General features: G+C 36.9%; 1 protein-coding gene across 1 annotated transcript in view; it reads right to left on the bottom strand.

Moving 5' to 3' along the window:
- Positions 1-342: 342 nt before the first annotated feature.
- Positions 343-13894, bottom strand: part of LOC117317755 (potassium voltage-gated channel subfamily H member 8-like) — a 137504-nt gene continuing 123952 nt past the window's right edge. The window contains 10 exon segments of the mRNA XM_033872667.1: positions 343-4384; positions 6634-6761; positions 7364-7590; positions 9212-9435; positions 9821-10070; positions 10369-10568; positions 10721-10865; positions 10867-10916; positions 12220-12424; positions 13026-13183. Of these exon segments, the coding sequence (XP_033728558.1) occupies positions 3384-4384; positions 6634-6761; positions 7364-7590; positions 9212-9435; positions 9821-10070; positions 10369-10568; positions 10721-10865; positions 10867-10916; positions 12220-12424; positions 13026-13183 (2588 nt within the window). The 3' untranslated portion in view covers positions 343-3383.

The raw sequence follows: 13894 nt of genomic DNA, 5'->3' as shown, positions 1-13894 counted from the left end.
TATTAGAGCTAAGGCGAGAGGGGAAATTATCTGAACTAAGTTCAGGAGAAATCATCAGCGCTAAGAGGAGGGGAAATTATTAAAGCTATGAGGAGGGAAAATTTTCAGAGCTAAGTTGAGAGGAAATCATCAGAGCTAAGAGGAGGGGAATTTATTAGAGCTATGAGGAGGGAAATTTTCAGAGCTAAGTTGAGGGGAAATCATCAGAACTAAGTTGAGGGAAATCATCAGAGATAAGAGGAGGGGACATTATTAGAGCTAAGAGGAATGAAAATCATTATATCTAGGGGAAGAGGGAAATGAGCTAAGATGAGAGGGAAATGATCAGAGTTAAGGGGGGGGGGGGGGGGGGGGGGGATCTTAGATAGAAGTCAATTCAGCTTACTGTGTTTTCGTTTAAATCAATAGGAAGTTTTAATAATCAAAGTGAAAAGAAACTGGTTAGGTAGGTCGATTCTGATCCCCACATGGCATAACAGTATTTGTTCCGGACAGACATATAGTTTCTGTTTTTTGAAGAAAACAAATGTTGCTTTAAAAATACATAGTGTGGCCTTTTCGACCACTGATCAATGGGACCCAAGGGACCTTGGGGGACAGCCATTATTTGAAAGTGTTGGGTAGAGAGGGTGACGGAAGTTTGTGGCATTTTGTAACGATTTATCTTTTTCTTTTTCATATTATATATTTAACTTCATACTAACCAGATGTACTTGTATAATTGTGAAAGGCATATATACAGTAATAACAAAATGCTCAAACTGTTTAACAAACCAAATAGTACATGACATTTGTTATCAAAAGCCGCCTTTCAATTACCTTAGCTGTTGATATGACGTTAAACAACACTTAACAAAATAAAAATGGCTTCTATTTTGGTAGATTTATAGCGCTTATTTATGAGCAAGTCACTTCTGGGAAATTTAATGTATATACTACATATAAGTGTAGCTGAACGAGATGTATATCCAACATACAACACACACAGTACTATCAGGCTTTGCTGGCAAGAACGAACTGGAGTTTTAACATAGAAACTATAGTTAGCGATTCTTTCTCTAATATAAAAACTTTGTTACAAAATTTGTTATCATACGATACACGTCTTTATATTTCAATATTAATCCTTGATACATTTATATAAACATATAGGCTGCTTTTAAGAGGTTCAAATTTATTTTCAGATAATAAAGAAAATCTATAGCTGTTTTTTGCACGGATAAAAATCCCCCCAAAATGTCCACATTTTATTATAATGGTACACGTATCACTATTTTGCTATTCTTATTTTATTTAGACCCCCATCAAAAAGACAGAATATGAAAGCACTTGTATAATATTCAATAATAACAATGACACAATGACTACCAAGACACATGTCATATGCTTTTTGTCACACGATTTCAGTTTCGACCAGTTTAAATAGGATAAGTAACAGTTTTGCGCATGCGTATTTCTTAATTATCCTTGCAACTACTTATTTCCTTATTATCCTTATCATAACTTTTTTTCTTTTCCTTTAAACATTGTAATATCTTTTTATCTACTATTTGGTTATCCTTATTGTGACTTATTTCCTCATTATCGTGACTTATTTCCTTATCATTCTTATTATAACTTATTTCCTTCTCACTTTAACATTGTATTACGGATTTTCTGTTTATTACTTTTCGGTTATCTTTATTGTGACTTATTTCTTTATTATCCATTTTGTGACTTATTTCCTTATCATTAATGTGACTTATGTCATATTTCATTATTATCCTTATTCTTTGCCTATTTGCTTATTATCGCTATCAATTGAACTTATTTCCTTATCATATTGTATTTCATTATTATTGAAATCGATGATAATCGATGCACGTGCAAACCAAGTCATATAACTAATGAAATATTAAGGGACAATGCCATAAATGTAAAATCCTTTGAAATTCATGCATATCTGCTTTCAACACAGACAACAGTAGTTGCATTTGTGGATTACATCAGAAGTGACCGTTGATGCTTAACTCTAATTACGGATATGATTTGAAGAACCAAAATAAATGTTGATAATATAAACTGTGCTTAACAACAGTATATTAATTGATTATTCAGCTGAAAATCATTACACACTTAAGCAGCAGCTGCTGATATTCTGACAACGAAATATGTGTTATCAATAAGCAATATAATAATAAATTATTTCCCGTAGGCAGTTATCTAAAACGCTCGTTCTCGCCAAACTGATCGATATTCATGCAGCCGAATCTCCTCATAGAAATTGCAAATGAGCTTTTTACTGATGCTTTTCCAACTGTATTCCTATCAAAGCAATTTTGCACTTAAATATTAATGAAAGTTCATGTTTTAAGTTGCTAATTCTTTGCGTGTTTTATTTAATCCCTGCACAGACGTATTAATTAGTTACTTTTCCGGAGCACCCGGTTTTATTTTTATTGTGACTGTTTTTAAGGGTTTCCATACAAATCTAAATGGTTATTATTTATCCTCGTTATATCGATTTCGTAGTTATGGTGTCGTTATTTTGCCAGTGGTCTTTGTTATTTCCTATATACTGTACATTAATATATTTAAGCGGTATTATTATTTAAGCGCTTTTCGGATAACAAAAAAAAAAAAAAAAAATCTGCTAAATTATGATTTGGCTATTTGGAGTTTCTGTATATTAAATTTCTATAACAAGTACTGCGGTGTTCAATATTTCTTTCCAGTCATATATCGTCAACAACCCAACTAATCAGTGCCATAATGAGTTCAAAAATGTCCAGTATATCTGATTTAGAGCTTCTAGGTATGTTTGACACATTATAATTATACCAGTTATATGTCGATAACAGAGGTCAACTGCAATAACAGAACAGAAGTAGTCAATGTAGTATGATCAACGCTGAATGCGGTAATACCGTGTAAAGGATTACTGACTGTCGCCATTGAGGAGGTGTTTAACTCTTAACTATAAAATCTACGTGTATTAGGAATTATAAGATATGTGTATAAAATGGTTGTCTCCCTTCAGGAAATGTTCCGATCACTGACCATAAAAACTACGTGTACCATATGAAATGGTTTTCTCCCTTGATGATGTATTCAAAATGATTACTATTTAAGCTCGCGTGTCACACATGTTGTATGCAACTGTTGTCTTCCTTGATTGAGTGTTTTAACTACTAACTATAAAAGCTACGTGTATCATATAGAATAGTTGTCTCCCATGAGGAGGTAATTTAGAAATTAAAAGCTACTTATATAATGCATGTTGTATGCAATGGCTGTCTCCCTTGGCGTTAGTTTTACTGTATAACTATAAATGCTACGTGTATCTTATGCCATGGTTGTCTCCCTTGGTGTCATATTTTAACTAACAGAATCAGACAAAGTATCTACAAATCAGTAGTTTCTAGGACATTTTTAGCACTGGGAAGATGTTGGCCTTGTAACACAATACTTCGCGGTATCCTTCTCACTGTCCTTGGCGGTTTGCTGCAGTCCCCGGTACTAATGGTGTGGACTGTTTGTGCTTCTCCAGAAGGTGATTTATATTTACAGTCGACAGAGTTCACGCGCTGTAACTTTTTTGTGTCTATATCACATACAAAATCAAGTGAACCGAGAGATGGTGGTTGACCATACGAATTACTTGAATGCGTCTCTGCTGGACCATATGAACGACCCGGATGTTCGTTCGGCGGACTAGAGGAATGGCCTCGATGTTCCTGCGGTGGACTAGAAGAACAACCGGGACGTGAAGGAAGAACATAAGAACAGTTTGGACGATCCGAGTGCTTCTCCAATTGGCCATGAACACGAGCCGGAAGTGACTCTGGGGGAACATAAACACTTCCGTTCAGTTCTTTCTGAATTCTACGGTCCGGAGGACCGTCGCTATGGCGACGCTCCAAAATTTGGTGTTCATTGTTATTAAGGTATATATTATCACAACTCTTGTTGGCTTTTACACGCCAGTCATCACTATCTATGGAAGGAATGTTGTCCAAATGGATTTTAGGAAATAGCGAAGCTCTAGGCTTTGCTCCTTGGGGTATAGCCTTCTTATTTGAAGAACAAGGCACATTTAATTTACACCCCTTCTGGTGGCTGGGCATGTTTATCATATTGTCTTCAGATGTTGGAGATCCAAATGAAAATTTGGGTTTTGTGTAAGGTGTAAAGGGTGTATTTGGAGGGGATTCCGAATGAACACTTGGATTTGGAGTCAGTATTTCGATTAACGATTTCAATCGTTCATCCATGTGAGTAAGTTCACTTCCAATAGTATCTACTTTTCTTTCTATCTGGAATATATTTGTTTTAGTTCCTTCAAAGTCTGTTTGTAGGTTTTGTAACGATGTTGATAGGGTATCTATGCCACTTCCTTTTTCAGCTGAAATTGAAAATAGAAAAACACAGATAAGATATAATTTATCAGTATTGTAATGCTTGCACTACGAGGTGTTTACTTGTAATTTGGGAGAGCAGTCTGGGTTGATTCGTATGATGTTCTTAAAATGTCTAGAGTGCTTTTGTGTCTTGTTTGGTTTGGTTTATTTTGTTTAACGTCCTATTAACAGTTGTCATTGTTCTTAATGAACAAGGTATTGCTCGTACCAACATATGCACGTGACGGCTAATTAGCTATACCTGTCCTGATATTACTTGGACTCTCAGCATTTTGCGAGTATGGTTCAGTGAGGTAGCAGTATAAAGCCATTTTCCCGCTATCACAAGATGATAGAAGAAAATATGTTTAACAATATAAAACAAAAACCTAAAACATACATGTGTTAGTATATGGGATACAATATTGAGGATTGGGTTAACCAGGGCTCGATTTGACAGTTCCTCACTACACTTAATCAGGGCTCGATTTGACAGTTCCTCACTACAGTTAATCAGAGCTCGATTTGACAGTTCCTCACTACAATTAATCAGGGCTCGATTTGACAGTTCCTCACTACAGTTAATCAGGGCTCGATTTGACAGTTCCTCACTACAGTTAATCAGAGCTCGATTTGACAGTTCCTCACTACAGTTAATCAGGGCTCGATTTGACAGTTCCTCACTACAATTAATCAGGGCTCGATTTGACAGGCCGTCACTACAATTAATCAGGGCTCGATGTGACAGTCCTTCACTACAGTTAATCGGAGCTCGATTTGGCAGGCTGTAACTACAGTTAACCAGGGCTCGATTTGACAGTTCCTCACTACAATTAATCAGAGCTCGATTTGACTGTTCCTCACTACAGTTAATCAGATTTGGCAGGCCGTCCCTACAGTTAATCAGGGCTCGATTTGGCAGGCCGTCACTGCAGTTAATCAGAGCTCGATTTGGCAGGCCGTCCCTACAGTTAATCAGAGCTCGATTTAGCAGGCCGTCCCTACAGTTAATCAGGGCTCGATTTGGCAGGCCGTCCCTACAGTTAATCAGAGCTCGATGTGGCAGGCCGTCCCTACAGTTAATCAGGGCTCGATTTGGCCGGCCGCCCCTACAGTTAATCAGAGCTCGATTTGGCCGGCTGCCCCTACAGTTAATCAAGGCTCGATTTGGCAGGCCGTCTCTACTGTTAATCAGAGCTCGATTTAGCCGACCTCCCCTACATTTAATCAGGGCTCGATTTGGCAGGCCGTCCCTACAGTTAATCAGGGATCGATTTGGCCGGCCGCCCCTACGGTTAATCAGAGCTCGATTTGGCCGGCCGCCCCTACAGTTAATCAGAGCTCGATGTGGCAGGCCGTCCCTACAGTTAATCAGGGCTCGATTTGGCCGGCCGCCCCTACAGTTAATCAGAGCTCGATTTGGCCGGCCGCCCCTACAGTTAATCAGAGCTCGATTTAGCAGGCCGTCACAATAGTTAATCAGAGCTCGATTTGGCAGGCCGTCACTACAGTTAATCAGGGCTCGATTTGGCAGGCCGTCTATACACTTAATCAGAGCTCGATTTGGCAGGCCGTCACTACAGTTAATCAGAGCTCGATTTGACAGGCCGTCACTACAGTTAATCAGAGCTCGATTTGGCAGGCCGTCACTACAGTTAATCAGAGCTCGATTTGGCAGGCCGTCCCTACAGTTAATCAGAGCTCGATTTGGCAGGCCGTCACTACACTTAATCAGAGCTCGATTTTGCAGGCCGTCCCTACAGTTAATCAGGGTTCGATTAGGCAGACCGTCACTACAGTTAAACAGGGCTCGATGTGGCACACCGTCACTACAGTTAATCAGGGTTCGATTAGGCAGACCGTCCCTACAATTAATCAGAGCTCGATTTGGCAGGCCTTCACAACAGTTAATCAGAGCTCGATTTGACAGACCGTCACTACAGTTAATCAGAGCTCGATTTGGCAGGCTGTAACTACAGTTAATCAGAGCTCGATTTAGCAGGCCGTCCCTACAGATAACCAGGGGTCTATTTTGACAGGCCCTCTCTATAGTTGATCAGGACTTGATTTAACAGGCCCTCACCAAAGTTACTCAGGCAACAGTTGTAGCTGATTTTATAAACATTTGAATGTCATTGTCGTTAATAATATATGTTGATTTGTTCGTGACGTAACCGCTTCACAAACTGAGCTGCATGCTTGAAAAAAAGTTTTCAGAAAATTCCATTAAAAATATTACTTTGCTAATACGTACCTGCAGTGGCGAGGTGACGTTGCTTCCTTAGCGACGATCGGCGGAACGGTGTACTGTAATTCCTCTTAGGGGCTGGACTGGAAACAGTGACAGGACCTCTTTTTAATGATGGGGGGCTCGTCAGGTCTCTTTGTATTAGAGATAGATAAATAAAATCAATATTCAAAACTAATCAATACATTTTCATAGTTAATATTGAAAATATATTTGCCGATGATAAATATTTAATATCGAAATTAATAAATCACTCGAAAAAAATGTAACCCTGTATATTTAAGAGAAAATCTAAAAATGAAAGTCAATTTGAAATTATTTCAATTGGAGAAAACAATGAAAACAATATGAAAAAAAATCCATGCTAACTTAAAGGAAAATATTTAAAAATAAAAACAGACGTTGATCGGGTCGTAAGGACAGATAAGCGACCCGAAAACAACGTGACTACGCATTACTCCACGTCATGTCATAGCAGTGCTCCTAATTAAAAAGCCATACGAATCTACAGCGTAGGTAATTCTTCAAATTGTTCTGTCTTTAGAATTAATTCGTAAGAATTTGAGAACACAATAGTCGTCTGTAATTGCAGATAAGCAAGGAGTCCTGCCATTGTTATCAAATTGATCAAGATGAATTGAAAGCCACTTCTCTTTAAAAAAGAATACACACCGTGGGTCGTATAATCAACATTCATGTGACATAAGAAGCAAGTTCTGTTTTATGTTCTGAATACCTGCTGAACTTCTCTATATCCCCGTTAGGGATATTGAAGGTGAAAGGTTTATCGGCTAAGAGTGGGGAGGATGGACTGGATTCTCGGCCGCCGTCTTTCTGTGAGTTTGGACTGCTTGAGTTCTCTCCCCTGTGGAACACGTGGTCACTGTCTGTTTCCTCGTCATCCTCTGATATAGAGGGCAGTGTCATCACTCTGGTGATGGGAAGTTTCTCTTCGTATTCACCCTGTATAAATATATGAGTATGAACAGTTTGTATGAGTATATCAAGGAATACCAACGTAACCCTTTTGAGGGTTCCTGAATGTTTTACTGGTGGTTATACTATGTCATTTTAAGGAATTTTATTTACTTTGAAAAGGCTGTGGTTGCGTCATAGTTGTGATGAACGGTGAAGAATAGAGTAATCCGTGATATCGACCATGTTTCTTGATAAACCCCATCGTGATTCCCTATATAGAGACCAACCAACCAATTGTTTTCCCATAGACTTTAGTGTTAACGTTTTGGATTATTTCATTCAAATTCTTGAATTGAATATGACGATTATGGTTCATAACAAAAGTTTAGGGTCTGATATAACACCTAATCAAAAAAAAAGTTGGGTCCTTCAGCTCAAATTTTCTCCAGGGTAGCCATTTTAAAAATAGGTGAATTTCGCAGTAAAAATTCTCAAAAATCTTAAATGTTTATCTGTTTACTATTATTACGTGAACTTTTGGAGGAAAAAAACAATCGGACTTACGAAATTTATATCAGCATTTCTTATTGATAGTTACCTATCAGGCTACATATCTATTTTCTCACTTCATAACATACTGGCCATTCAGTGGCTGCCAGACATTTTATCCTTGGCTCAACTTTCTATACACAAGGGCTGTTTCAAAAAAAATTTTTTTTTCAATTGGTTGGTTGTTCCCTATATATAATTGCTGTAAATACTCTCCAAGTATATTTTAGTTCCTAAGTTTTTAAATTGTACACAATTTACATTTTTTTCTCTTCCTGTATTAACTTTGTATCAAGATTAAATAACCTAGAGTGTATACGAGTTACCTCCCTTTGTACAAACCAGGAAGCAAACTGTTTTTCTATTAGTTATTTATCTGAAACAAAGGTCTTCAAACATATAAATGCGTGAATCATATTACTTAATCACAAACAAATACTACACGGAAGGAGATACCATTGTCTAGTGTGTTGTAAGCGTTTTTTTGGGGAAAAAACTATTTCCAGTCCTATCCTGAACTCATCGGGATTTATCATAAAAAGCGTCATTTTGATTCCCCCGAGAGTTCCGAATATATTTGTTCTAGCTAGTTTCACAGCACCTAAAAATGGCATTAAATGAAATTAACTAATGTTCAACGAGTAATTTTACATCAATAAGCTTGAGGGAATTCACAAGTGTTCTTCATGCATTCTTTAACATTTAGGGAATATTACGCCTGTTAGACGGTCAAAACAAATTCTGTTACCCTTTTAAAGTATTTTCTATATACATTTACACAATTCCTCTCTTCTCTTCAGGCGGAAGTCTTAAATGTCATGTGTGTTATAAAGATAACAAGCTGCATTCTTGATTGTCGATGAGCTACCGTCTAAATCCGATTACAAACGTGAACGTTTGCGACCAACATAGGACTTTGAATGCGAGCATAAAAGAGCATCCAAACATGTCGCTACTTAACACCTGTCGTGCAGTTATACAGATCAGAAGTTCTATCAATTAATACCTGTATCAATGCCGTAAGGGAACATTTCAATGAGTTCATGGAATACTTGAACGAGATTAATGGTCACCAGCTTTGGAGGTGTCCGGTTTATAAAGCTCTATAATAAATAACACATACGTCAGATTCATCTGTTCCCTCCTTAAGGTTGTATGTGAGGTCATGGCGGATATCTTGAGAAAACTTGTCAGCGAAATCTGGGTAAAGGCTCAGCACTTCCGCTAGTCCCTTAATGCTGATTCCTTGAAGTTCACAATAGGTCAGCGACCTGACGTCACAGCACGATATTCCAATAGGGTCCTCCAAGTTGATGTCTGTTCCGAATAAATCGCCTTTCCCTATATAAAAATATTTCAAACTTTTAAACGCCAACAACGATATTTTTGTTCATGTAGAAGCAATTGTTTTTTTATCGGTTATACTTATGATTGACGAGAAATCAAGAGGGATCTAGTAATAAATATGGAGCAGAATTTGAAGAAAAAAAATAATGGAACAAACAGTAATTAATAATTTAAAGTGTGCTTTACATGTACAATACCGACTTTTGACGAAAAACCCTTTTCCTTTGATCCAATTAGTCACTTATCTGTTAATAACTGCCACAAAAATCATTAGATTCACTTTTCCCAGTAGCAACAAAATGATATGCAAGTAGGTTATTGTTTTTTTTTTTAAATATGAAATAGTTCAAATACGACATTCAAATTATTGCTATCTTACCAAGGATAGCTACCACCATTTCCGTCTTTAAAACCTCCATGGACCCACTACATAATAAGTACACGTAATTAATGGCGTCGCCTTTGTGGATAATAAATTCTCCTGGGGCTGAGAAAGCCCTTCGAGTATGGAGGGAAATCGCCTTCAGACAGCCTTGTGTGGCATTCTCAAATATGGCGAGAGAAAGAAGATCCTTGTGCAAATGTAACGAGATCTCCCCTCTCATCTCGTCTGGAAAATCTTTCAAAATCTACAAAATACAGTAATTTTCATTGTAAGTATAAACTCTTATACATATGGCACTAAAACATGTACACATGACCAATTTTATATCAACATGTTATTGGCACAGATCTTAAGATCTTGAGACTAAAATATACCTTCACAACAGTTTGTCATTAAGATAACTATATTATACCTGTTCGTTGCACTCTTTGTATTCTTATTATTTCTTTCATTCCTAATACTCGGTATTTATTGTAACTTAACTAATACTTGGAGTTGCTATCCACTTGTATGGGTTTTTAATTCTCTGAAACATAGATTACCTCTCCTGCTTCCATTCCATTATTCATCGACCACATGGTTTGGAAGTACTCTTGCATGCGGTGTTTCAGAGGTTTTGGGATGTGATGGGTTCGGAAGAAATCTTTCAGATCCTTCGTCCTGGAATGGTAGGTGGCGCGACGAGCGTACATTCTCTGTATGATGGCTGTGACGTTACCGAATACAACGGCGTGGAGCATAGCTAGAGTCAGATAATCAATAGTTATTTAATTATTTAATAATTATTACTTTTGTCAAATTATATACTTCCCTATGTTTCTTAATTTCGATAGCTTGTGCCTTATCACATTTGCTATATTGAACAATATTTAAGTCAAATATCAAAATACCTACCACCAACGAGCATGGCACACACCGAAAATATCTTCTCTGCATTTGTGTTGGCAGAAACATTCCCAAATCCCACACTGGTCAAACTGCTGCACGTGAAGTATAGGGCAGACACATACGACGTCATAAGTCCAGGCTTTGTTAGACTTGTTAGCGTGGACGGGATTGTCAAGTCGTTCGCTCAACTCAAACAACCATCCTGCAGCAAAATAAAAAGACTTAATGATATACAAGTCCATTATGACTTAGATACTGTATGTCTGGTTATATACACGAGAGAGGATGGTGGTAATTTCGCTTTTTTCGCGGTCATTAAAGATAGCGCAGAATAAATACCCATACATATATATGTATATCAAAACTTAACAGAACTATTAACAAAGCGGCGTTGCTCGAAATATAAATCTCGCAAATAATGTACGACTTTGGCAAACGCGAAATATTAGTCACATGAAATTAACCAATATACAGTATCTTGAAGGCAATTAATGAATAAAAATATTTACTCCGATAACCTAAAACAAGAGCAGGGATAATACGACCGTGTGTTCCTGGAGATTAAAGCGTCTTCAGCTAAATAAAACTACAGCCGACATAAAACAAAACAGAGCATACTAGATATTTGAAGAAGAAAGTATATTTGCTCCTAATTTAATTTGAATTTCCTACTTTCAGGTGGATACTATTTTTTTCCGCACATAGACTACATATATTGGCAGTGTCACGTGGTATCAGGATGGTACGATTGTACAAGATATCTGTCTGTTTACACATGCAAGTCATTAAAATGCTAGAATGTGTGATATGTTTAAACAAGAATATAGTTAAAGGTTTAAGACATATTCTTCTTCTGAATGTACACTGCACATTAAGATGCATATGGAAATGGGAAAGAATGGTAAAATGACGTCAGAGATAAGCTATTTCGAATGCATGTAGGGTGCATATGATTGAATATTATTAAACATTTTGTTGTGTTAAACAAAACTATAAAAGAGATTTTTTTTTGTGTTTGTTTGTTTGCTTCTCTCAAGGATATTCATTTCGCCTAACACGAAAAAAAAGAACATGCAAAACTTATCAAAACGTTCCATAGGAAAAGAAATGCCTGTAATGATATTATGTATGTGTACATTGCTTTCCTTTGGAAACCAGTGTCTGGTTTTTAAAATTATAAAAAATGAATTATTGGGAAACCATCCTGATTTCGACTTTTACTTCCACATTTTTCAACTTCTTCCGTCGCTACGAACGTATCAACTCTTTAGGTCCTTGTCATCAGTGGCAAGTTACAGAAGGACGAAGCAGTTTGATTATTTTTTCTACTGTGTTTAACTCTCAATTTGTAATGGAGATTCTAATAACTTGAGCGGATTTTGAACAATTCATTTAAATCCCTCTATGTGGGTATGGTCGGGTGTAGATTTGACGTTCAGCTATATGATTGTTCTAACTGATTATCAATACAGCTCATGGTATCAAAACCTGAACTTTGCACTCACCTGTTGTCCAATGGGCTGGGCTGTTTAAAAGCTCGTGGTAGCCAATGGCGTACCATATACAAGCCAGCCAATGAGCGGTGAGTGCGAACAGAAGCATGAGCAGAGCGATAACGATGGCGCTGTACTGTGAGTATCTGTCGATCTTCTGAAGAAGACGGGCAAGTCGGAGCAAACGGGCAACTTTGAGCAAATGAACTGGAGTATTCTGTAAAGATAAAATGTAGCTAACTAACTTGGATTTTACGAAATTTTTTTGCCAAAATTAACAAATATGATATCAGATTAAATGTCAAACTCAAGACATATTGATAACCATGCTACATATTTACAATTGGTCAAGTTACGTCTGTTCCTTTGCACCAGATTAATGAGTTGAATGCTTGTAAAATATCATTGGAATTGCTATTTATATGAACCTTAAGATCAGGGCCAAGTTGTTTAAAAGATAATTAGGCTAATCACAATTTAACAACAATTTTAAAATCTCGATAAAATCATTCGTGGTAAAACTATCTAGACAAACTTTTATGAAACTATAACATCTGCCGGTCTCCTCCTACCTGTCTATTTAAAGGAATACACACATTTTTTTGAAGTAAACTGGGAAAAGAGATTTTAACTAATACAATGATCAGGCTAATCATCTTTTGAACAACTAGACCTGATGTTTTATATGGACAATCTAAGCTAATAAATTTCCAAAAGGTTGGGAATATTAATGAAACTTGTGCTTTACACATGACATTGACAATCCTCATATACAGATGTAAATTTCGAACAAACATTGTCCTATGTCTCATACTTACAGTATTAATATCAATCGTATATAGGAAATCAAAAGGAATGGCGGCCAGCAGATCCAATGGAAACCAGCCTCTTATGTAGTTGATAGCTACCATTCGGCCGTCGTAGACAATCTGTCCACTCTTGCTGACGAAGGACGTTCGAAAATTTAACACAATATCTGTAACAAAACGGATAGTCAATCAAATACATTCTGGATAAAATTTAGGGCGAAGTGGTAGTCGAAAGATTTTTGTATATTTATTCAATTTCTGAAACTGAACCGAACACACCGTCGGCAACAGGCTTGATCGTGTATCATACAAATACCACATATACCACAACTCTTCAGATATTTGTTTTAAAATTCGTTCCTTTCAATGACAATGCAGTCATATTCTGTAAGGCTGTATCTCCATTTATCTATCAGCGAGATAACTTTAATATTCTCGAGATTTCAATATCGATTTTCTATATAACTTTTGATACATTTTCCTGCACAGTGTTACATTTGGTTTTCGACGGCAACGACGTCATAAATATTTCACTTTAAAGTTGTATACTCCGACTCAGCTGTTTCGTCTTTCTAGTAATCGTCAGCAACACTGCTAAGGATCTAAAGTATTTATCATATGAGGCGACCAAATATTCACAATATGCGTTAAACTTGATATTTCGTTGAAAAAATTTCAAAATAGCGTGAGTTAAGACCAAATTTGACGCAATTAAGATTTTCAACAGTGCTTTAAAATGCTCCTGTTAAGTTGGATGTTTTCTTCTTCAAATACTGCGGAGATAGGCCGATTTTGAAGCATTTCATTGTTTCAAAGTGATTTAATATGCCACTGTTCAGCACAATCTGAAATAAATGTCACACTTTGAAATATTAGTT

The sequence above is a fragment of the Pecten maximus genome, chromosome 19, assembly GCF_902652985.1.
Source record: "Pecten maximus chromosome 19, xPecMax1.1, whole genome shotgun sequence".
In the NCBI taxonomy this organism is placed as follows: Eukaryota; Metazoa; Mollusca; class Bivalvia; order Pectinida; family Pectinidae; genus Pecten; species Pecten maximus.
This window is presented reverse-complemented; position numbering and strand designations above follow the sequence as displayed.